This window comes from Pelodiscus sinensis, chromosome 14, assembly GCF_052426305.1.
Source record: "Pelodiscus sinensis isolate ZL-2025 chromosome 14, ASM5242630v1, whole genome shotgun sequence".
NCBI lineage: Eukaryota > Metazoa > Chordata > Testudines > Trionychidae > Pelodiscus > Pelodiscus sinensis.
This window is the reverse complement of record NC_143065.1, coordinates 6512941-6536111: the sequence shown is the minus strand read 5'-3', so window position 1 is coordinate 6536111 and position 23171 is coordinate 6512941. Positions and strand designations below refer to the sequence as shown.

The following is a 23171-nucleotide window of genomic DNA, read 5'->3' as shown; positions in this document are numbered from 1 at the left end:
CAAACCACCTCTTTGTGCAATGTAAGGGACACAGACCTAAGCCCTGGTGAGGACAGTGCTATGTCAGTGGGAGAGCTTCTCTCATCAACATAGCTACTGCCTCTCATGGAGGTAGAGTTATACTGATGGGAGAGAATTCTCCTCTCGGCACAGAACATCTTCACCAGATGCACTGCAGCAGCACAAGGCACAAAATGAGCTCAAACTAGCTACGGGAGTAAAGGGAAACAAGAAGACTTTTTATAAATACATTAGAAGCAAGAGGAAGACCAAAGACAGGGCAGGCCCACTGGTCAGTAAGGAGGGAGAAACAGTAACAGGAAATTTGGAAATGGCAGAGATGCTTAATGACTTCTTTGTTTCAGTCTTCACCGAGAAATCTGAAGGAATACCTAACATAGCGAATGCTAGTGGGAAAGGGGGAGGTTTAGAAGATAAAATAAAAAAAGAAAAAATTAAAAATCACTTAGAAAAGTTAGATGCCTGCAAATCACCAGGACCTGATTAAATGCATCCTAGAATACTCAAGGATCTGACAGAGGAGGTATCTGAGCCATTAGCTATCATCTTTGGAAACTCATGGGAGACAGGAGAGATTCCAGAAGACTGGAAAAGGGCAAATATAGTGCCCATTTATAAAAAGGGCAATAAGAACAACCCAGGAAACTACAGACCAGTTAGTTTAACTTCTCTTCCAGGGAAGATAATAGAGCAAGTAATTAAGGAAATCGTCTGTAAACACTTGGAAGGTGGCAAGGTGATAGGGAACAGCCAGCATAGATTTGTAAAGAATAAATCATGTCAAACCAATCTGATAGCTTTCTTTAATAGGATAACGAGTCTTGTCGATAAGGGAGAAGCGGTGGATGTGGTATACCTAGACTTTAGTAAGGCATTTGATACAGTCTCGCATGATATTCTTATCAATAAACTAGGCAAATAGAACTTAGATGGGGCTACTATAAGGTGGGTGCATAACTGGCTGGATAACTGTACTCAGAGAGTAGTTATTAATGGTTCACAATCCTGCTGGAAAGATATAACAAGTGGGGTTCCGCAGGGGTCTGTTTTGGGACCGGCTCTGTTCAATATCTTCATCAACTATTTAGATATTGGCATAGAAAGTACGCTTAGTAAGTTTGCCGATGATACCAAGCTGGGAGGGGTTGCGACTGCTCTGGAGGACAGGGTTATAATACAAAATGATCTGGATGATTGGAGAAATGGTCTGAGGTAAGCAGGATGAAGTTTAATAAAGACAAATGCAAAGTGCTCCACTTAGGAAGGAACAATCAGTTTCACACATACAGAATGGGAAGCGACTGTCTAGGAAGGAGTACGGCAGAAAGGGATCTAGGGGTTATAGTGGACCACAAGCTAAATATGAGTCAGCAGTGTGATGCTGTTGCAAAAAAAGCAAACATGATTCTGGGATGCATTAACAGGTGTGTTGTGAGGAAGACACAAGAAGTCATTCATCTGCTCTACACTGCACTGGTTAGGCCTCAGTTGGAGTATTGTGTCCAGTTCTGGGCACCGCATTTCAAGAAAGATGTGGAGAAATTGGAGAGGATCCAGAGAAGAGCAACAAGAATGATTAAAGGTCTAGAGAACATGACCTATGAAGGAAGGCTGAAAGAATTGGGTTTGTTTAGTTTAGAAAAGAGAAGATTGAGGGGGGACATGATAGCAGTTTTCAGGTATCTAAAAGGGTGTCATAAGGAGGAGGGAGCAAACTTGTTCATCTTGGCCTCTGAGGATAGAACAAGAAGCAATGGGCTTAAACTGCAGCAAGGGAGGTTTAGGTTGGACATTAGGAAAAAGTTCCTGTCAGGTTGGTTAAACACTGGAATAAATTGCCCAGGGAAGTTGTGCAATCCCCATCTCTGGAGATATTTAAGAGTAGGTTAGATAAATGTCTATCAGGGATGGTCTAGACAGTATTTGGTCCTGCCATGGGGGCAGGGGACTGGACTCGATGACCTCTCGTGGTCCCTTCCAGTCCTAATATTCTATGATTCTATGAATTCAGTGGTCCTGATGTGGCACATCTAGTGTAGACTGGCCCTCAGATGCACCTGTTTGCACCTGGAGGTATATTTCTTCTTTTTTGTTTTGTGCTGTAGAAATAAGAAATGCAGGTAATCTGAAACTACAGCAAAAAAGGCCAAATTCTGCTTTCAGGTATGGTTAGTGCAAATCTGCAGTAACCTTCTTGAATTCAGTGGAGCTATTATGATCTGCATTAGTGAAAAAGAGAGCAGAATTGGGACTAAAATGTATCCATTCTCCATATCCGACAACAAACTAAGGACTTAGATGGGCAAGAGCCTTTGACAGCAATAAATGATCCTCAACATCCACTGGTGAAAAGAAAAATGAAACAGTCACACAGGTGTTTTTCATACAGTTTTGCCATTTTCATTTTAGTTTGACTTGGTTATTTTTCCTGATGGGGATCTGGTCACTAATACATTGTGCTGCTATTTGCTCTAAAGCAGCAGAGTTTGTATTTTAATATTCTTTTATCAAAAGATTACAGAACACAGCATCCATCAATGTGTGCATCCTACAGCTGCATCAGCCACTTCAGCCCCATTTTCCAATACAAAGGATGATCCTCCCTGTACTCTGCAGTCACACTCATATGCTTACACAACAACAGCTACTTTGTATATCCTTCCCCTTATTAGTAAATAAATCATTACACTTCTGTTCTTTCTCGATCAAACTACTCCTCAAAGAATCAGCAACGTTCAGTGAGTCTTTGGAATTTATTCTGCCCCTGTGTGTTTTTATGGGAGTGCAATAGGGGATGCAGCTATTTCTTGTGGCTTTGCTATAACTGACATAATTAGTAAATGAGCCCAATGGCTTTGTGCCAGATGGTTGTTCTCAATCTGTTGTGTCATTTCTTTGCAGACCAGTATAGCCTCAGATATGTTGATTCATATCCAGTTTCTCATCCATTGTAATCCCCATGTCCTTTTCTGCCAAACTGCTGCTTAGCTAGTCAGTCTCCAGCCTGAGGCAGAATATTGGGATTCTTCTGTCCCAAGTGCAGGATTTTGCAGTTGTTCTTGTTGAACCTCATCAGATTTCTTTTGGCCCAATCCTCCAATTTGTTTAGGTCACTTTGGACTGTATCCCTACCCTCCAGCGTATCTACCTCTCCCCCTAGCTTACTGTCATCTGCAAACTTGCTGAGGGTGCAATCCATCCCTTCATCCAGGTCATTAATACAGTTTTTGAAAAAAAAAATGGCCCTAGAACTGATCCTTTGGGCACTGTGCTTGAAACCAAAAACATGACCTGTGAGCAGGTTTGGTGACAGTGTTCACCGGGCCCTGGGCAATGAAAGGGGCTCAGCTCTGGGTCCCTCCCTCCCCAGTAAGGGGCAGGGCCTCACATGGAAGGGGCCATGCAAGGGGGAGGCAACCCTCAGTGCTACCTGGACTGTGCTATGCCTCCCGCAGCTAGCCCTCTGCACTTGTACCACACTGTTTGGGGCTCCAGCAGTGAGTTAAAAAGCCCAGAGCTCCAGCCCATCTGCTCCTCTGGTAGCACCGGTTGCGGACAGGAACCCTGGGCCCTTTTAAATCACTGGGGAATGGGGCAACTGCCTCCTTTTTCACGTCCTTCCCCATCAGAGCCCCGGCCAGTGAGAGAAGACTGAAAAAATTGGCTTCGTTTTCAAGTAGATAAAATATTAGCTTACAAGGAGGAGGGAGAAAAATTGTTCTCAGTAACCTCTGACAATCGGACAAGAAGCAATGAGCTTAGACTTCAGCAAATAATATTTAGTTCTGTATTGAGTGCAGGAATCTAGACTAGAAGACCTCTCAAGGTCCCTTTAAATCCTATGAATCTTTGATTTTTAGCTTCAGCCAAAGGCAAAAGTATGTCTGATCTCATTTCATCAGGATCTAAATGAATTCTGAAGAGTTGAGCATACCTGAGTACAAATTGTTGTAAGATTTTCTCCAAAAGGCTCAATTTCTGAAGTCTGGTAATAGCCTATCAGCTCTGCAAGACTTTCATGTGTGCAGTTATCCCCTGATATTACATAATGGCCATTCCGTAGGTGATTAATGATAAAATGCCGACATCGATCTTTTCCTCTGCAATTGAAATACAGTGTTTAGACTTAAATATCAAGCACAACCACATTTATCCAGTGGTCCTTAACTTAATTAAGTTTGTTCACGTTCCCCTTGCTCCCTGACCGTGACGTCCCCATGTGGGGGAGTGAAAGGCATGTCCCAGATGAAAGCAGGCATGATCCCAGCCACCCCTTTCACCTGACAGGTGATTCTGTCTCTTTTCGATAGGGTTCTATGAGAAGCAAGCCCATTCCATGAATATCTCATTTTCCCAGCACAACCAAATCCTGACCTTGCTTTAAGTTATGATAAGAGGAAGCTGCATATCAAAATTGCTGTTCCTAGCTCTTACCGTTTAGGAGTTCTTGAATAAACAGAGAAACAGACAAACTCTCTCAAATATATGGTAGACAACAAATTGCTCTGGTTTTGCTCTCATGGTTCAAGAGTGCTAAACCAAAACCTGAGGGAGTTTGGAATCAGCTTCCATTTTATCTGAAACACTAAGGGTTTGTCTACACTACCACCCTAGTTCGAACTAGGGTGGTAATGTAGGCAACCGGAGTTGCAAATGAAGCCCGGAATTTGAATTTCCCGGGCTTCATTTGCATAAAGCCGGGTGCTGCCATTTTTAAATGTCTGCTAGTGCAGACTCCGTGCCACGCGGCTACACGCGGCACGGACTAGGTAGTTCGGACTAGGCTTCCTATTCCGAACTACCGTTACTCCTCGTGAAACATGAAATTCAAATCCCGGGCTTCATTTGCAACTCCGGTTGCCTGCATTACCACCCTAGTTCGAACTAGGGTGGTAGTGTAGACATACCCTAAAAAGGAAGAGGTATTGAAAGAAAGAGTCTGATTTGTCCTATTATTGCATGGACATCCCTAATTCTGAGGGCTTGACTATCAACCTTAACATTTTTTACTGTTGTTTTTTAATGTAATTTCTAACATTAAAAAATATGAAAAAAGGTCATCATGTGAAATCATATTGATTGCAAACTGGATTCTTAGCAAAACTGTGACCGGTTGGATTAGTAGATGGTTATCCTCTAGGTGGACCAACTCAAGGATGAGAAATATACACTAGGAGTGAATTTCACAGGTATTTGATGACTATGGAGGAAGGGGTGAGATCCAAGAATAATAGGTTCTATTCCAGGCCCTAGAGGAGAACGTGCTATAGTGGACATGGACCTTCTGTCACCGTGCCCCCAGCATGTCTCTGTTCCCCTTTGCTCTTGTTCACTCTAATCCCAGTTCTGGCTCTGTCCCTCTCTGCTCCTATTCACCACCACCACATCCAGTCCTGACTCCTGCCCTCCTCCTATCCAACCCACTAGTTCCTGCCACCCCTTCTACTTTGTTCCTATCCACTATGCCCAATCCTGGCTCCTGCCTATCTCCCACTCTGCTCCTATCCAACCTAGAACATCCATCTGTTTCTCCTTCTTCTTCATACTGCCTGAGCACTACTGAGGAAACACTGTGAGCCCAAGAGATAGTCTCCTTGCTCTCAGATCTGGTGGCACTGTGGCTGCAGGCAGGAAGCAGTGGCTGTTTCAGAGAAAGTCTGGCTGACACACTGAAGCCCTGAAATGAAACATGCTGGCTACGTCTAGACTGGCATGATTTTCCAGAAATGCTTTTAATGGATAAGTTTTCCGTTAAAAGAATTTTCAGAAAAGAGCATCTAGATTGGCACGGACGCTTTTCCGCAAAAGCACTTTTTGCAGAACAGCGTCTGTGGCCAATCTAGACGCACTTTTGCGCAAAAAAGCCCCGATCGCCATTTTCGCGATCGGGGCTTTTTTGCGCAAAACAAATCTGAGCTGTCTACACTGGCCCTTTTGCGCAAAAAAGACTTTTGCCCGAACGGGAGCAGCATAGTATTTCCGCAGAAAGCATTGATTTCTTACAGTAGGAAGTCAGTGCTTTTGCGGAAATTCAAGCGGCCAGTGTAGACAGCTGGCAAGTTTTTCCAGAAAAGTGGCTGATTTCCTGGAAAAACTGGCCAGTCTAGACACAGCCGCTTAGTGCAGGCAGAATCTTTGAAAAACTTACTGGTCACATTCCAACAAATCCCTATGGAAAATGTGCAAATTTGAGATTTTTCAAAGGTTTTTAAATGGTGAAAAGAAGTTCCATAGGAGCTGTTAATGGTACATTTCTAGCACCATATCACATATCATCTCTGAATTAATCTGATCCCATGCACCTGACCGAAAATCAAATGCCTCAGCAGCAAACTTAGTAAACCATCACCAGTAACCAGCTAGTGAACTAAGTACCAACACCTTTTGGTAAACAACGGAATGAGGTTTAACACCAACCTTTTAGCTGAAAAGCAGCGTGAATTCATGGTGAGTCTATTGAAGAGGAGGTGTTGTCTGAGTCCTCAGACAGGGTGGTGGTATGAGAAAAGGAGAGGAGAAACTCCCATGATGTGTTTGTTGATGCATAAAGTAAGTTTTGCATTTGACCACAGTCTGCTGCTGCACACACAATATCTAACAACTGTGAAAGGCCAGCAGAGATGTTTTGCATATGCCTCTCCCCACAGAATGGCAGATCCTCCCTGATAATTGGGTTTCCTGATCCCTTTCTTCAGTAGAATGATCAGTTTAAAATAGTCCTTACCCCTTCAGTCCTATGGAGGGCCCAGTTTTGAAGTCCATACTCATTTAAAGGAGATGAGAACTCCAAGACTAGACTCTCAGTGAATAAAAAAATCCAAAATCTAAAATCATAACCATTGGCTTTGGCAATATATTTCTTGGTTTCCTGATAAATATAAATATGACACTTCATGCCATTGTGTAGATTATTGGCATCTTTATTCTTTTGAGATATTTAGCTAGGGGAGAAAGTGTAAAAGAGATCCTCATTCCTCCTGCCTCAAGGCATAAGCTAATTGCCAGAGCAGATCAGGATGTACACTCAAAGGTGTATGAGTGCATGAAAGCATGTAAAAAGAAGAGCAAATTACAAGTAGTGGCATTTTCCAAACAAATGGCTGCAGCTTTCTCTTTCCTGTAAAGTTCAGTCTTACCTATATGACAGAATGTAACCAATTGCTCTGTCACTTAATCTGATAAGAAAACAACCAGCATCTTTGTCTTTGAGCAGCTCTTCACTCTGCCTGTAGATTCAGAAAGAGAGTCAATTGCAATGAATGTCAAGTTAGTATATAGTTCTATAAAAGTAGAACACTAACATTCTTAGTGACTCTAAGGAACTTACGATGAGCTGTATTGTCATACTAAAGACATCTGAACAAGTCACGTCAATAACTAGTCAGTTCTTTCCAAATGGAAAAACACTTCTATTGCTACCACTGAACAAAAACATTAATTTTTAAAGTTTCCACTCAGAAAAAATAAGATGGATTCAATTTATGTGAATTATCATATACCATCATAATCCATAATCAATTTCTAAAATTGACACCTGGATGACAAGAGAATGTACAATACATTACAAACTGATGCAAAACTTCATTCAGGCAGAGAATGAAGAAAAAGTGTGGAACACCAGCATATAGGTGATGAAACATAGTGACATGATTTAAAACAGTGTTTCTTAAACTTTTTGAGATCACAGAACAACAAACAATAATATTTTTTTTATGAGGAAGACCTATGAAAATGTTCTTCAACAAAAAAAATTGTTGTCAGACAAAAAAAAGACAAAACCAAAGAAGTAACAAAAACAAAGAAGAGGTCGCAGCACACCTGTGAGTTGTTCATAGAACATCAGTTTTCCCCGCAACATAGTTTAAGAAACACGGGTTTAAAAACTCCTTTCTCTGTATATGAATGCCATTCTGCTAAACACGTCTCACTAGAAGAGCACTTATTTTAAAGTAAGCAGAGGTAGTTATTTTAAGTAAGCTTAAACCTGGTCTGAAATAGCAGAGGATTTGTGAAGAAAGAGGCACTTAACAAGCATATTTATTTAATCAACTTTATGCTATAGTATATGTTACAGGCTGTCTTACTTTCTTGTAATGAATCCATAGAACCACTCAGGTAAAGTACCATTCTGTAATAGAAGAGGAGCCTGCGTTTCCATAAACCACTTCAGTGCTAGTTCTTTGAGCATCTCAAAGGATTGGTTTTCAGTTTCTGGGTTAGTTTCCCTTCCTAAGAGGAATTGTTGCTGTTTATTCTCCATGCTGCCTTGACGTTGAACCTAAAGCATTTGAAGGGAGAAAAAGAGAGCAATGCTGTGTATAAACCTCCACTGTTGTCTTTATTATGGGCAATATGAGATCTCATTTGCTTATTGTATACTCTGTCCTGCACTCAATAATCAGATGATAACATATGCTCAATGCTGTCATTGTTGCAAAGGCTATTTGCTGCTTTTCTCTTGAGCAAGAACATAAAGGCACAATCTTCCTCTCTGATCTATATGCTAGAATTTGATCCCAATATTCCATATTTCTCTGTATACTGGAACAAAACTGATGTCAATGCAAGCTGTGGGTATGTAGCAGAGAGCAGAAAATTATTATTTATATTGCAGTAGCACCAATCTGGATACACCACAGGAAAAGTTTTCCCTTACACTTTTACAAAAAAGTGCTTTGTCTTTGAGTGGATTAAGTAATAAATATTGGAACTTCTAAGTCTAAGTCACTGAAGAACTTGCTTTATAACTTACCATTTTAGCCAAACTGTAAAAGAATGTAAACATCTGAACAGTTCCAAACAACTTTTTAAAAATCAATTACATAATATGTACAGTAAAGAAGAGCTAGCAAAAAGCATGATCCAGATTAACAGAGATATTAATCCATCTTTTAGATGAAGACCTATATTGTTACTCATAGACACACTGGTTGCCTTAAAAACAGCAATTAGTAAAAAATAATCAGGAGAGCAGACCACACTGGTTGAATACTACAAATAAACATTGCTAGTTTAAATTCTAAACATTTCTACTATGTATCTATATTAGCTCATGTGAAGGGGTGGGTTTTGCTGTTCCTTACACAAATACCCTTATCCATTCCATTATGTCTCTTTCATAGTCCCATAGTTTATATAAGCGGGTTAGTGTTTAATCAGGAGTAGTCAATTTTTTTGTGTCAGCCTCTAGATTTCTTGATCCAGGTAAGGTCAAGGTTCAGACTCCAGAGAAACGTTTTTCATGCCACAAGTGCTGGTGCTCAATGAACACATATGATGCTGTGTAATGTACCGAGGGCCTATTGCAGAAGTAGTCAATAGGTGGACCACATGGCCAAGTACAGGCTGCCAGAGGCTTTTCATTGGACCATTAAACTCTGCAGGGAGGAACCATGACAGTTAGTGCAGGTGGTGTGGGTAGAGGAGTGACTAGGTGCGTGCAGGCAGGCTTGGGGAGATGGTACCTGGGCAGGCACGTAACACGGAGTGTTTCCCAAACTCTCCCTAAATAGAGCCCTGCCAGGCACAACAGAGGTACTGGGGCTCCAGACTTCAGCTGAAGCTCCAAGCTGAAGCCTCAAGCCTTGGCACATCTGAGAGGGGCTGAAGTCCTGAGTCCTGGCCTTCCTCCCATGGGACTGAATCCCTGCCAGAGGCACTTTGGGACTCAGCCCCCCCCCCCACCGCGCCCTCCCCGAGCCACATGGAGGCATCAGTCCCAGCACACCTCTGGCAGGCTGTACCACCAGCCACATGGCATGCGTCGGGAGGGGCTGGAGCCCGGAGCCCTGGCATTCTAGGCTATGCCCTGTGTCTTGGTACACCTCCTGCCAGACTGATGTGCATCTGGAAGAGCTGCAGCCCCAAGTTCTGGCATGAGTCTTGGGAGGCTGAGGCCCTGAGTTCTGGTATGCCCGGCAGTCCACTGAAAAGCCTCTGGCAGTCTAGATTTGGAACATGGGCTGCCTATTGACTACCCTGGTTTAGATGTAACCAAATGTCTGAGTCCAACACACCTTTAAGTGGGCTGAAAAGTAGACAGGAGTGCTTAGGCTGTTCTTTCCTGTAATGACTGAGAGCTGGCTACACTACAGAGTTAGGCTGACATATGGCCCAGGCACCCCACTCCTTCCTCAGTTCAGCAGCAGCAGCAGGGCTTGGGACAATTAACCCTGGCAGCGGGGCTCACAGAGGGAGCTCCTATCACCACCTTTGGGCTGACAGCCTGAGCTCTAAGCCTGGCCAGGCTTATTTTCACAGCAGGAAGCCTACCTGCAGAAAGTCTGAAAGTTTCATGGCTGCAATTATTTCACATTTGTCTGCTGTCATCAGCCTTGAAGCTGGGGGGCTCCAGCTGTGAGGCCTGGGTGAGAGAAGGGAGGGAAGGCTCCAGATGCAAACCACACGCTCCAGAAAATTGAAGAGCTTGATATAGAACCATCTATACATGATCTTGAAAAGGCAATTACCTCTTTAGCATCAGGAAAAGCAGAAGGAAAAAATGGAATTACAGCAGAAGAACTGAAACAAGGATGACACATTGTGTGTCAGTAGCTGACCAATGTCTTGCTTGCCCTCTGGAGAGAAGGAGGGATATCACAAGACACGAAGGAGGCCAATGTCATAACACTGTACAAAAACAAAGATCGGAGTGACCGCAGAGGGATTTCTCTCCTTAGGGTGGACAAGGCATTTGCACAGATCATTCTCAAAAGATTGCAAGTTCTGTCTGAAAAGAGAGTCGGTGCTGCTTCCATGCTGGTTATCAAGATGGTCTTCAAACTAAGACAACTGCAAGAGAAGTGTCAAGAACAAGGAAAACGTCTCTGTGGCTATGTCTAGACTACACCACTCTGTCAACAAAGAGGTGCAAATCAAGCACTTCGAAAGGGCAAATGAAGCTGGGATTTAAATATCCCGTGCTTCATTTGAATAAAGATGGCTGCTGCTTTTTTCTAAACGGGGCTTTTTTCGAAAAAAATGGCAGTATAAAGGGGATCTTTGAACATACAACCCTTTTTCGAAAGATCCTGTATTCCTCAAAAAATGAGATTTACGGGATCTTTCAAAAAATGGTTGTATTTTCGAAAGATCCCCTCTAGACTGCTGTATTTTTTTTCAAAAAAGCCCCTTTTCGGAAAAAAAAACGCCGCCATCTTTATGCAAATGAAGCACGGGCTATTTCAATCCCGGCTTCATTTGCGCTTTCGAAGTGCTTGATTTGCATCTCTCTGTCGACAGAGAGGTGTAGTCTAGACACAGCCTGTGTGACCTTCATAGATCTCAAAAGCTTTTGACTGGTCAGCAGTAAGGGACGTTTCCAGTTGCTAGGGAGAACTGGGTTGCCCCTCAATCCTCCTCAGTGTGATTCAGTCCTTCCAAAATGGCAGAAAGACTACAGTCCAATAAGACAGTGATCAATCTGACAACTATAAAATCTAAAGTGGTGTCAGACAGGGACGTGTTTTGGCACCATCACTCTTTTGTGTATATTCCTCTTTCTGCTGCTTCATCATGCTTTTTTATTTAGCCTTGAAGCTGTATATCTCCATGCAATATCGGATGGAAAACTCTTCAACATTACGGCTACGTCTAGACTGGCCCCTTCTCCAGAAGAGGCATGCAAAGCAGGCAAGTCAGAATAGGGAAATCCGCGGGGGATTTAATCCGGCTTGGGGAAAAGCTGGAAAAGAGCGTCTAGACTGGCACAATCCTCCGGAATAAAGCCCTTTTCCGGAGGATCTTTTATTCCTACTTGCAATGCTGCTATATACATCCATGGCGTGTCAACACCTGGAATCTGCATGCAATCCTGGTCTCACCTTCAAAAAAGATATATTAGAACTCGAAAAGGTATAGCAAAGGGTAACAAAAATGTCTGGGGGATGGCACAGCTTCCAGATAAGAAGAGATTTAAAAGATTGAAATTGTTCATCTTAGAAAAGAGATGGCTGAGGAGGGATATGATCAAGGTCTATGGGTATGTCTACACTAGCCCCTTAGTTCAAACTAGGGTGGCTAATGTAGGCATTCGAACTTGCAAATGAAGCCCGGGATTTAAATATCTTGGGCTTCATTTGCATGTTCCCGGGTGGCTGCCATTTTTCAATCCCCTTAGTTCGAACTGACTGTCCGTGCCAGTCAGAAGTTAATCTGAACTAAATCCGTAGTTCGGATTAAATGTTACTCCTCGTGGAATGAGGAGTAACAGTTAATCCAAACTAAGGACTTAGTTTGGATTAACTTCTGGTGCCGGCCACTGTTAGAAGACAGGTTACTGGAGTAGATGGACCCCTGGTCTGATCCAGTATGCCCATTCTTATGTAAGAACTGAACATTCTGGTCTTTTTATTGTTCCATTCCGTGGGGTAGATAAAATATTTTAAAAAATCTTTGAGAACAGGACTTCACATTTTCTTTTTATAAGTGGAAAGAAATAATACTCCCATTTGACTACTGCCTTTTACACTTTGCATGAGGGAACAAATGCTTTTGTTCAGTCATTTGCAAACTGTTAAAAATAGGAATGTCAAACTGGTAGATGTTCGTTTTTCACAGAAATGCAAATTATCTGGACTTTGTCTTTAGAGCTAATGTCATTGTCTCTTTCATCATCAGATGCTTTCCTGAAGTTTCAAGTTAATAACTTTCCTGAATTTATAAAAGTGGCCATGGATCTTTGGATGCCAAATTTGAACTATCTGGGAGCTGACTGATTAACAGACCGGAAGACAGACCTCGTAATTAAAAGGCTCTGAAGGACACTGGATTGCATAGAACTAGTCTGCTAATTATAATTCCATTTTTAAGTAGCATTCATAATTGCACTAAATGCTTCACAGACCACATCAAACCAAACAGTTCCTGCCCAAAGTGCCTCCAGTCTGAACTACAGATGTGAAAGTGGCACACAGTACAAAGGGGATGAAGAGATGGACAGAAGAATAAGGGTGCGTCTACACTGCACTGTTTTTCCAGAATAACATTCGTTATTCCGGAAAAACAATACTAGTGTACACACTGCAACTGTGTTTTTTCGACAGAAAGTGTAAGTAACGGAGGGCTTTTTCCAACAGCTGTAAACCTCATTCCACGAGGACTAAGCGCTTTTCCAAAAAAGCTTTTTGGGAAGAGGGTGTGTGTAGATGCTCTACTGCTGCTATATCGAAATAGCTCCTCACCAGGGCCATTCTAATGTTATTCCTCCCCGGTGCCCCCCCGGGGGGGGTCTAAGTAGAGATTGCGCATCCACATTAGGGAAGCCTGCTTTGGGCTAATTTTGAGGCTTCCCTGTATTGTGGACACTCCAATTCGAAATAAGATTTTCTTGAAGCTCAGAGGCGTAGCGAAGGAGGGCTGGGGGGGCAATTGCCCCCGGGCGCCACACTAGGGGGGCACTGGGCTGGGGTAGGAGTGACCGCACGCTGCGCAGGCTCACCTGGTGCTGGATCTGTGAGCCGGCAGCTGGGCCACTAACTAAGTTAGTTCGAATTAACGTTGTAGTGTAGACATACCCTCAGAGAGCTTTACCAAGGAGGCCAACATTGTTCCCATTTTACAGCTGGGGAACCTGAGGCACAGTGGGGGTTGTGACATGCCTGAGGTCACACACCAGGCTGGACTAGAAGCTCAGTTTCCAGTGGTTCAGGGGCTGTCTACATGGGTAGCAAAGATGTGAGTGCAGCACAGACCAGCATAACCCGGCTCGCTGCAATCTGATTAATGTTGGGAACAACCACGAGGAGTAACAGTAGTTCAGAATAGGAAACCTAGTCCGAACTACCTAGTTCGTGCCGCGTGTAGCCGCGGGGCACGGAGTCCGAACTAGCGGACATTTAAAAATGGCGGCGCCCAGCAACATGCAAATGAAGCCCAGGAAATTCAAATCCCGGGCTTCATTTGCAACTCCGGTTGACTACATTACCACCCTAGTTCGAACTAGCGGGGTAGTGTAGACATACCCTTAGATACTTGAAAGCTGCTCTCGTGTCCCTTTTCGGTCTTCTCTTTTTCGAGGTAAACAAGGCCAATTCCTTCAGCCTTGCCTCATAGCTCATGTTCTCTAGACCTTTCATCATTTGTGTTGATTTTCTCTGGACTTTCTCCAGTTTCTCCACGTTTCCTGAAATGTGGCGCCCAGAATTGGACATGATACTCCAGCTGTGGCCTAATGTAGATGGCTCATTCCCTGCCTAGGGGACGAGAGACTGGGCGGGTTAATTTCCAATCCTCCTGTTTATTCTTTTCCTAAGCCAGGAGGGCACAGTGGTTCTGATGGGGGCTCTGCAGGAAGGCAGCCCGCACAATCCCCTGCCTGAAACCTTGTGCAGGTGTTAAACAGCTGTCCAGCCCATCCTAGGTGACTGCATTTCAGCGTGCCTGAAGCAACACTGCACCAGCAATGGACAGGAGAATGGCTCCCGTGCATAGCTTGCTCATTACTGCTTCAGTCCTGATGGATGGGCCTCAGCCTTTTTCCTTCCCCTGCCCTGCTTTGCAATGGGGCTGTAGACTCTGGGGGGAGAGGAGTGGAGGCAGGCAGAGGTGTCTCCCTGCAGCAGATGTAGACACGTCTCTGTATTAATTATTGTCTCATTGAAGTTTTTAGCTTTGTATTGAGTCCTTTTACATGGAAACTTTGTATTACGTCTTGGTAGAATAGTCCCTAGGACAAGTGAGGCAGAGACTGTCCCTGTGGGGTGAATGAGGTGGGAATGGAGAAGGTGGAAGGTGAGAACCTCTAGGCAGTTGTAAAGGTTGGAGAGGGGATGGAAGCCAGATCCAAGATCAATGAGCCTGGGAAATGGGCCCATTGAAAGGAGACTGGACCTGTGGATGCCTTGGGGGTCAGCAGCAAGGGCCTGCTTTGGGAAGCCCCCTCTTTGGAGGAGTAACGGTAGTTCAAATTAGGAGCTTTAATTCGAACTACCTAGTCCGTGCCGTATGTAGCCGTGGGCAGGTAGTTCAAACTACGGGGCATTTAAAAATGGCGGCACTCGAGAACATGCAAATAAAGCCCGGGATATTTAAATCCCGGGCTTCATTTGCAAGTTCGAATGCCTACATTAGCCACCCTAGTTCGAACTAGGGTGGCAGTGTAGACATACCCTCTGTGATTTATATATATGTTCTGAATATTGAATATAATGGTGGATTGCCCCACTAAGGGCTGGAAGGACTAATCAAAGCTTGGTTACTAAATAGGCCACCAGAGCTAGTATCACTTGTATTTCAGGAGCACATAATCCCCTGAAATGAGATCAAGACACCACTGTAATAGATTCTATACAAATATGTATTGACACACCCTATGCCCAAAGAGATTACAATCAAAATAAATCAGACAGCCAAAGGGTGTGAGAAAGTAAAATAGGGATAACACTAGTACCTGAGGCTTAGATTAAGAATCTGATTTTCAGGAGCACTAAGCAGCTGCAATTCCTAATGAAATTAGTGGGAGCTAAGTCATTCCTCAGTCATTTGTGCAAGGTCACCCAGGAACTGTGTAACACAGCTAGGAACTAAAACCAGATTTCTACAGTCCCAGTCCAATGACTTAAATGCAAGACCATCCTTCCTCACATCTTGGTGAAGATATAGTTCAGGGCTGAAGTCATTGATGAAGTGGAAGGGGCCAAGTGATAAGAGACAAAAACAGGTAAAAATCAGGAAAGGGCAGATCAATGTACATGCTTAAAAGTGGAGAGATAAAAAAACCTTCCATGTGATGTAACATTGAATGGGTGGGGGGAGGCTATGCAGAGTTTGGGGTGGGGAGGGAAGTTGTCAGATTGACAGGCACAAAGGCATTGAGGCTGCATGCTGGGAAGAGGGCAAGAGGGTTCATGTGGGAATAAAGGAAGTAAGGTAGGGGAAGCTGCAGTAACCAATACAGAAGATGATTAGGGCATGGATGAGAATTCCAGCTGTCAAGAGGAAGTGGAAGGGATGGATCTTTGAAACACTGTGGGATGCAGAGGAAGCAAGAGCAAGATTTAGCCACAGTCTAGATTTAAGGGGACAAAGAGTAGGAAGAATCAAAGATGACAAGCCTGAGTCAGAAAACACGGCAGCATGGTTTTACCAGTAAAAAAGAAAGTAGGATGTGAAGGTGGCTTTCAATGACAACAATCACGGTTTTAGAGACGCTGTCTCTTTGCACCTGCATTCTCCATTGGTTCTGCCATCACAGGAACGTTATGTAAATCATCACATCGACTACTGCCTAGGAAAAAGTAGTGTTATTATTTCCTAACAGGAGAAATGCAAATATATTAGGATAAAGCTGATGTCATAAAATGCTCTCTGAACCCAAAGGCAATGGAAAATTCAAAACCTCTGTTACAGTTTAGCTCTCACCTGTGACTAATCCCCTGCCTCCTAGCTGATGATGTGAGGCTAGGCATCACATGATGGTTTGAAGATCATCCTGTCATTATAAGAACCAGCAAGCAACTTGCTCTATTCCTGCAGGAGTGTCTGAATCAAGGAAAAAAACTCAGTTCATATGTACCTGACCTGTAGCATGTAGCTTGGAAGGTAGCAGGCTAGAAAAGCGTGAAAAAGCAGCATGGATGGAATTGTTTTCTTGCTTCATTAAACTCCATTTGTAGTTGCTGCAGACTAACAGGAGAAAGAGCTGATGGTACATAGCATCAACCCCACAGGCGCTGCCTCCATGGTGCTCTGGGACTCAAGCACCCATTCCCAAAAATAGGGAGCTCAACACACGCAGGTTCAGATTAATTTCTTATGGGCTCCAATCCCATACTATAGCCTGCCCCTCTCAGCCTCTGTCCCCAAGGCCCTGCCCACCTCTTGCATGGGCAGGAGGAGAACTAGAAGAGTGCACACTAGCAAAAACCAAAGTGATCTGCCCAATTCACCCCAGAAGTAATTCCAATTATTACAGTATTTAGCCCCATTTTATTTAAACTGGCTGTTCACATAGTTAATTATTCTTGCAAATGTTTGCAGCAGTAACCCTTTATATTGACAATTCTTTGGAGCAGGGACTTTAGACCTGAGCTTTATTCCTTTGAAACCAAGTAGAAAACTGGAGTACTGCAGGGGTGCATCAAATTTTGTCTTTATTCTCTTGGGCCACAATAAAGTAACAACCATGCTTACAGTCAGGTTTTAAACTTGATTAATTAGTTACTGTAGATGGCGTACAGTATTGCCACTGCAGTCCCTGGCCCTATTTCTAATACAACTATTGGAGGCTCTAGGGCAACAAAATTTGCCCTAAGCTCCAGCTCTTTTAGATTTGGCTCCAAGGCCTGCTTGAATTATGCACATTACTTCAATGAACTACTTGTAAAATTCTGCTTCTCAGAGCTGCAAAGTAGATCTCACCCTTCACTATGGGACCCTCAGTTCTCCACATACAGACACAGCAGGATATAATACATTATTTTACAATTATTTCTAAAGATCTCAGGATGAGGAAGCATTACCCCCCCCCCCCCCCCACTTCACACAAAGGTTACGTCTACACTGCAAGCTTCTTTCGGAATAAGCTTTTCTGGAAAAGCTTATTTCAGAACAGAGCATCCACACACAATAGCAAATTGCTATTTCGAAAGATATATGGTGATGGTGACCCGCTTCTCCAGGGGGGTGGCAGGTCGCATCTGGGTGTCACGTCCTCGGAAGGCAGGGGGCGAGTCGGGCACACAGCTCCAAGAATGTCTCCTTCCTCATAGCATCCACACTGATTGGATGCTAGCTCACATTTAAGGCCACCCAGAACCAGTTCAGACAGGGTATTAGGTCAGCAATTGCTTCCAGGTGCTGCTACCTGAGGCTATCTGAGACACGTGCTTAAAGGGACCCCCCTAGACAGCCATTTCTAAGCTTCTTCTGCCATGTAGATTTGTTTGTTTGGCAAAGTCAAATGAAGCCGCGATTTAAATGATCGCAGCTTCATTTACATTTACATGGCTGCCGCGCTGAGCCGACAAACAGCTGATCAGCTGTTTGTCCGCTCAGCGCGCTAGTTTGGACGCTCCCCTGCCGACATCAAAGCCCTTTGTCGGCAGCCCCGGTAAACCTCATCCCATGAGGAATAACAGGGCTGCCGACAAAGGGCTTTGATATCGGCAGGGGAGCGTCCAGACTAGCGCGCTGAGCGGACAAACAGCTGATCAGCTGTTTGTCGGCTCAGCACGGCAGCCGTGTAAATGTAAATGAAGCTGCGATCATTTAAATCGTGGCTTCATTTGCCTTTGCCTGTGTCTAATCTACATGCCTCTGCCGTCAGAGGCATGTAGTCTAGACACAGCCTAGGTTACCTCCTTCATCCAGTAGGGGCCGCACACCATCTCTGATCACTTTCTTCTTGTTAACATGCCTGTAGAAACCTTTCTTGTTATCCTTCACATCCTTAGCCAGTCGCAATTCATTTGCGCTTTCGCCTTCCTGATAACCCCCCGGCATTCTTGAGCTATACATGTAAACCCCTCTCTGGTCATTTGTCCAAGTTTCCACTTTTTGTAAGCTTCCTTTTTGTGCTTAAGTTCACCAAGGATTTCCCCTGTAAGCCAATCCGGTCTCCTACCATGTTTGCCTCTCCTGCTACGTATCAGTATGGTTTCTTTCTGTGCCTTCAATAAGGCTTCTTTAAAATGCTGCCAGCTGTCCTGGACTCCTTTCCCCTTCATGTTAGCATCCCAGGGGATTCTGCCCATCGGGTCTCTGAGGGAGTCAAAATCTGCTTTTCTGAAGTCCAAGGTGTGTATTTTACTACTCTCTTTTCTTCCTTTGGTCAGGATCCTGAAATCTACCATCTCATGATCACTGCTTCCCAGGTGGTCACCCACCTCTACTTCCCCTGTTAGTTCCTCCCTGTTTTTGATCAGAAGGTCAAGCTGCGCATGGTCCCTGGTCGGATCCTTCAGCACCATCTGGAAGCTCACAGCACCCAACAGTCACTGGTCTGTGGGCAACCAGTTTGGTGTGGGAAAGTCCACTGTCAGGGTCCTCCTCATTGAGGAAAGGTGCACTCGAGGTACAGCCCCTGGAGGAGGGGGGATTACTGGAAAGGGGGACCCTGGGGAAAGGAGAGGTTGGGGGTGTGGGGAAAGCCCCATCCTCAGAGGTTTCTGCAGTCCCACTCTCACACAGCCCTGGAAGGGGGAGGTGTGGCCCTTATAGAGGGTGGCTCCTGGGGTGTTTCTGGGGGGGAGGGAGAGGGAGCTCAGGGACCTCCCAAGGGCTCAGGCATCCCCTTTGATTCTCTGTTTTGTTTCTTTGTGTATCTACTTCTGCAGGTGGGGAGGGCCATAAACACCATCCTGCTGCGCAGGGTCATCCACCTGGGAGACCTGGACCCCAGCGTGGCCAGATTTGCTGCCCTGGGCTTCCCCAACTGCAGAAGGGATGGCGCTTGGTTCAGGTGCTTGTTCCATCTTGTGTCCAGGGACCTCAGGGGTGGGGGTGGGGTCCTGGGAGAATAGGGGGATAGACAGGAGGGGGGGCTGGAGCAGGCATGGTGTGGGGGAGCTGGAGCAGGGGCTAGAACTGGTGCCTGGTACGCCATCATCTCCCAAAGGGTGGCAAATATGTTGTGGCCCTGCTACAGCAGCTCAGTCCACATCTGGGCATGCCATTGTGCATCGTCCCAGACCGTCTCGGTCAGCATCTGCTGCATATCCCAGAGGACGGACACATGCTCCCTCATGAGATCCTCTTGGACTCTCCAATGCCTGTGGTTCCCTGGGGGTCAGGCGGCTGGCTTGTCTGCTGGTGATCCCCCACAGTCATGGCTTGACTGGATGGGGAGAATAAAGAGAGGTCATCAGTCATCCCTGGAGATACTGTCACTGAGGCCTTGCCCACATCAGCAAGCTGAGAGTAACAGTTTCCAGGCCAGAGGATGGTGATGTCTCAGGAGAAAGGCCATGTGTGGCCTGGACAGCAGGCCCTGCCTCTCAGGGGCCCAGAGGTCCCCAGGTGACCATGCTTCCAGCCCCCCAGTCCCACAGACAAGCAGGCAAGGGAAGTGTGTAGCCACAGTGCGATCCCACGGATGGAAGAGGGGCCTGGAGCAGCCTGGCCTTCCACTGGGGTCGCGCACACACCTGCGCCTGGCAGCTCTGTCCCCAGGAGCGGATACTGCCTCGAGCATGCAGGCATGCCCATGTACTGTGTGCAGCACTCCTCAGTCTGTGTGTGTGCATGCCCTTGTCCCCAGCCTAATTCCAGCAGTGGCTGGTGGTGGTAGGGTGTCCCCCGCCCGGGTCAGAACTATGTCTGGCCTCCCCAGAGCTTGTGAGTAGGAGCCATGGGGTGCTCCGGGACTGCGTGGTGCAGGCTGGCACTGCACGTGCATCCACATGCACAGACTGCAGTGCAAGGGACAGGCCAAGAGGGCCGAGTGATGATCGCACCACAGCCCCTCAGTGCCCGCCACCCCTGCCCTGTGCATGTGAAAAACTAAGAGCACTCATCAGCTGATCCCTCCCTGGCCTCAGAGGATGCCTGGGAAACATCCAGGCCCTGGGAAACATCCGGGCCCTGGGGTACCAGCTCCAGCGTGATGGTGGTCACGGTATAGGCTGTTTCCTCCTCCTCGTCCTCCTCCTCCTGGGCTGGAACCCCCGGGCGGACGACAATGGGTGTGTCCAGCCCCGTGTCCAGCACAGGGGTGGGGAAGGGGCTGTAGCGCTCCCCAGAAAGCAGTAGGGGCAGGAGTGGGGTCCTGCCCCAGAACATGAGCTGAGCTCCCTCACCCTGGCGTAGGCCTGCTGGAGCTCCTTGACTTTCCTCCAGATATGCTCCAGAGTCCTGTGGTGGCCTCTTGTGGCCAGGCTGTTGGCCATCTGGCCATAGATGTTGGCATTGTGCCATCTGTAGCGGAGATCCCGGAGGGTCTCCTCCTCGCCCCATACCTCCAGGAGGGCCAGGATCTCCACCCCAGACCAGGATGGCACACGCCTTTTCCGGCCCCTGGCAGGCTCCTGAGAGCCCTTGCATGCTCTCTGGGAGAGCCAGTGGGCTTTGTGGGTGCCCAGATGTGTTACACTGGCAGCTGCGCGGTGTTTTGCAGCTCTCTGGGTTGGCTTCCATTCCTTCCTACCCCTACCTCTATTGCCTCTTAAAAGCCAGTTCCCCCTATCACTATCTTCACGGGGGGTAGAGGCTTCTCTATTGCTGCGCCTCTCCCTTTGAAATGTACAAGAGCCGTGGGCAGCTCTTGTACATTTCAAAGGGAGAAGTGAAGGAGTGGGGACCTAAGCAGTCGCGCTCCCCCTCTTCCTTTGAAATTTACAAGAGCCACAGGCGGCTCTTGTATATTTCAAACACAGAGGCGCAGCGGAATAGCGAGCGCCCCTCCCCCTTATTAATTAAATTCCATCGACTACTCGATTAGTTGATTAATCTAAATTTAACACCCCTACTTGACACACTGAAAATGCATCATGATTAAACTAGTAGCCCTCTTACATTTCAACCCCTTCTATCTGCATAGTTTTAAAACATTTATTGGTATGAATTTTCAAGATGAATTGTAGAGTCCTGTGCATCTAGCAGGGCATGGATTTTGCAAACATAGGCCCCTCTCACCTTTCACCTGTGTAGAAACCTGTTGCAGTCAGAACATCAGAACATGTGGGTTTGGCTGCAAGATGAAGGCCATAGGAAATACAAAGAAAGGAGTTTTTGTTTATTTCACACTATTGTTTCTTAATCAAGGAGTGTATAATTTTGGCAAATTTTATTTCTCCCTCTATAAACCAGTTCTTCATAAATGAGAGACAGTGAAACTTTTGGGATCTTTTCTCTTTCCTATCACTGTAAGATATAAAAAATGCACAAAAATGTATGCAGAAAAGTTGATTTGTGTCCATGTCTCTTTCTTTCTCATTTTCTATTTGGTCTTTCACCTAGTCTAAGTCATCTCGCCACTTTCTCAGATACTACTATGTAATCGAAGTAGATTACACAATGGAAAATATTGCTCATTTAAAAAAAAAAAAAGACAGGAATCCATAAACTTAATTAGCAGATTATTTCCCTATGTGAGTCACCCTACCAGTTTAGGACATTTTTTTTAAATTTTATTTTTTCCTCTAAAATCCGCAATATCTCTTTTGTAACCTATGATGTCAGATTCAGATCACAAACACATAACTGGAAACCTATGCTACCTTTCTCCTTTGATTCTTTTCCCTTTGTTGTTGTTTTCTCTACGAATAAGGTTGTTTTCTTTGTCAAGATTTGCTCTTCTACCACAACAAAAAGATACCTACGACAACTTTCCCTGTACAATATATTTGGCTTTTTTTAATGTCTGAGGTAGAGTTAATAAAGCTAAATTACATCTTTCCCTCTGAAATAGTATTATGCCTTCACTGCTCTTAATAACAACCAGACAACTTACAGCTGTATGTAGGCATCTTTCTTGTTTTAATCTGCAGGCCTATTCCGAGTCTATTTTTTTCATTTTGTGAAAAAGAGAGCAAGACTTGCAATGAATAGAGAATGTGAAACAGCAGATGAGCACCACCTAGTGTTTCTATAGAACAGTCGTTTTCAATTCTTTTCATTTGATTTGATCTGAGGAAGTGGGTCTGGCCTACGAAAGCTCATCATCTAATAAACCATCTTGTTAGTCTTTAAAGTGCTACATTGTCCTGCATTTTGCTTCAGCTACCCCAGACTAACACGGCTACATTTCTATCACTTTTCATTTGCAGACACCTAGCAAATTTCAAATGGATGTGTGAATCCCTTTAGAAATCTTAGACATAGTCTGCAGACCACAAGTGGAAAATCACTTCTATCAAGTAAAATTGTGGACCACTCTATAATACGTTAATACTATTCAACTCTCCCAACCATTTCCAATCAATTAAACTACATCACGTACTACTTAATCTTTTGGGTGATTAGCAGAGCCCTGCACATCTGTGGCTATCTGCTTCACATCTGTGGACAATTTTGATGGATAGTCCAGCAAATGCAGATACAACCATGCAGGGGTTTTCTCACTGATGAATCTGGCCCACTGCGTCTGGCTCGGGCAGCCGGCAGCCATTTGTTGAGGCTGAGTAGCACATCAGAGTCGGGGCTGTCCAGCACCTGCCCACTGCACTGCTTCCTGTCCTGCGGCTAGGGACCCTCAGCTAGTACCAGCATCTTCA

The 23171-nt window shown here is 45.1% G+C and overlaps 1 protein-coding gene across 1 annotated transcript in view; it reads right to left on the bottom strand.

The window, feature by feature from the left end:
- The window catches only part of SH2D7 (SH2 domain containing 7), a 36639-nt gene that overhangs the window by 5604 nt on the left and 7864 nt on the right, over nucleotides 1–23171 (bottom strand). The window contains exons 2-4 of the mRNA XM_006116962.5: nucleotides 8106–8299; nucleotides 7158–7247; nucleotides 3956–4121 (exon numbers count right to left, since the gene is read on the bottom strand). Of these exons, the coding sequence (XP_006117024.3) occupies nucleotides 3956–4121; nucleotides 7158–7247; nucleotides 8106–8281 (432 nt within the window). The 5' untranslated portion in view covers nucleotides 8282–8299. The remainder of the gene's footprint in view (nucleotides 1–3955; nucleotides 4122–7157; nucleotides 7248–8105; nucleotides 8300–23171) is intronic.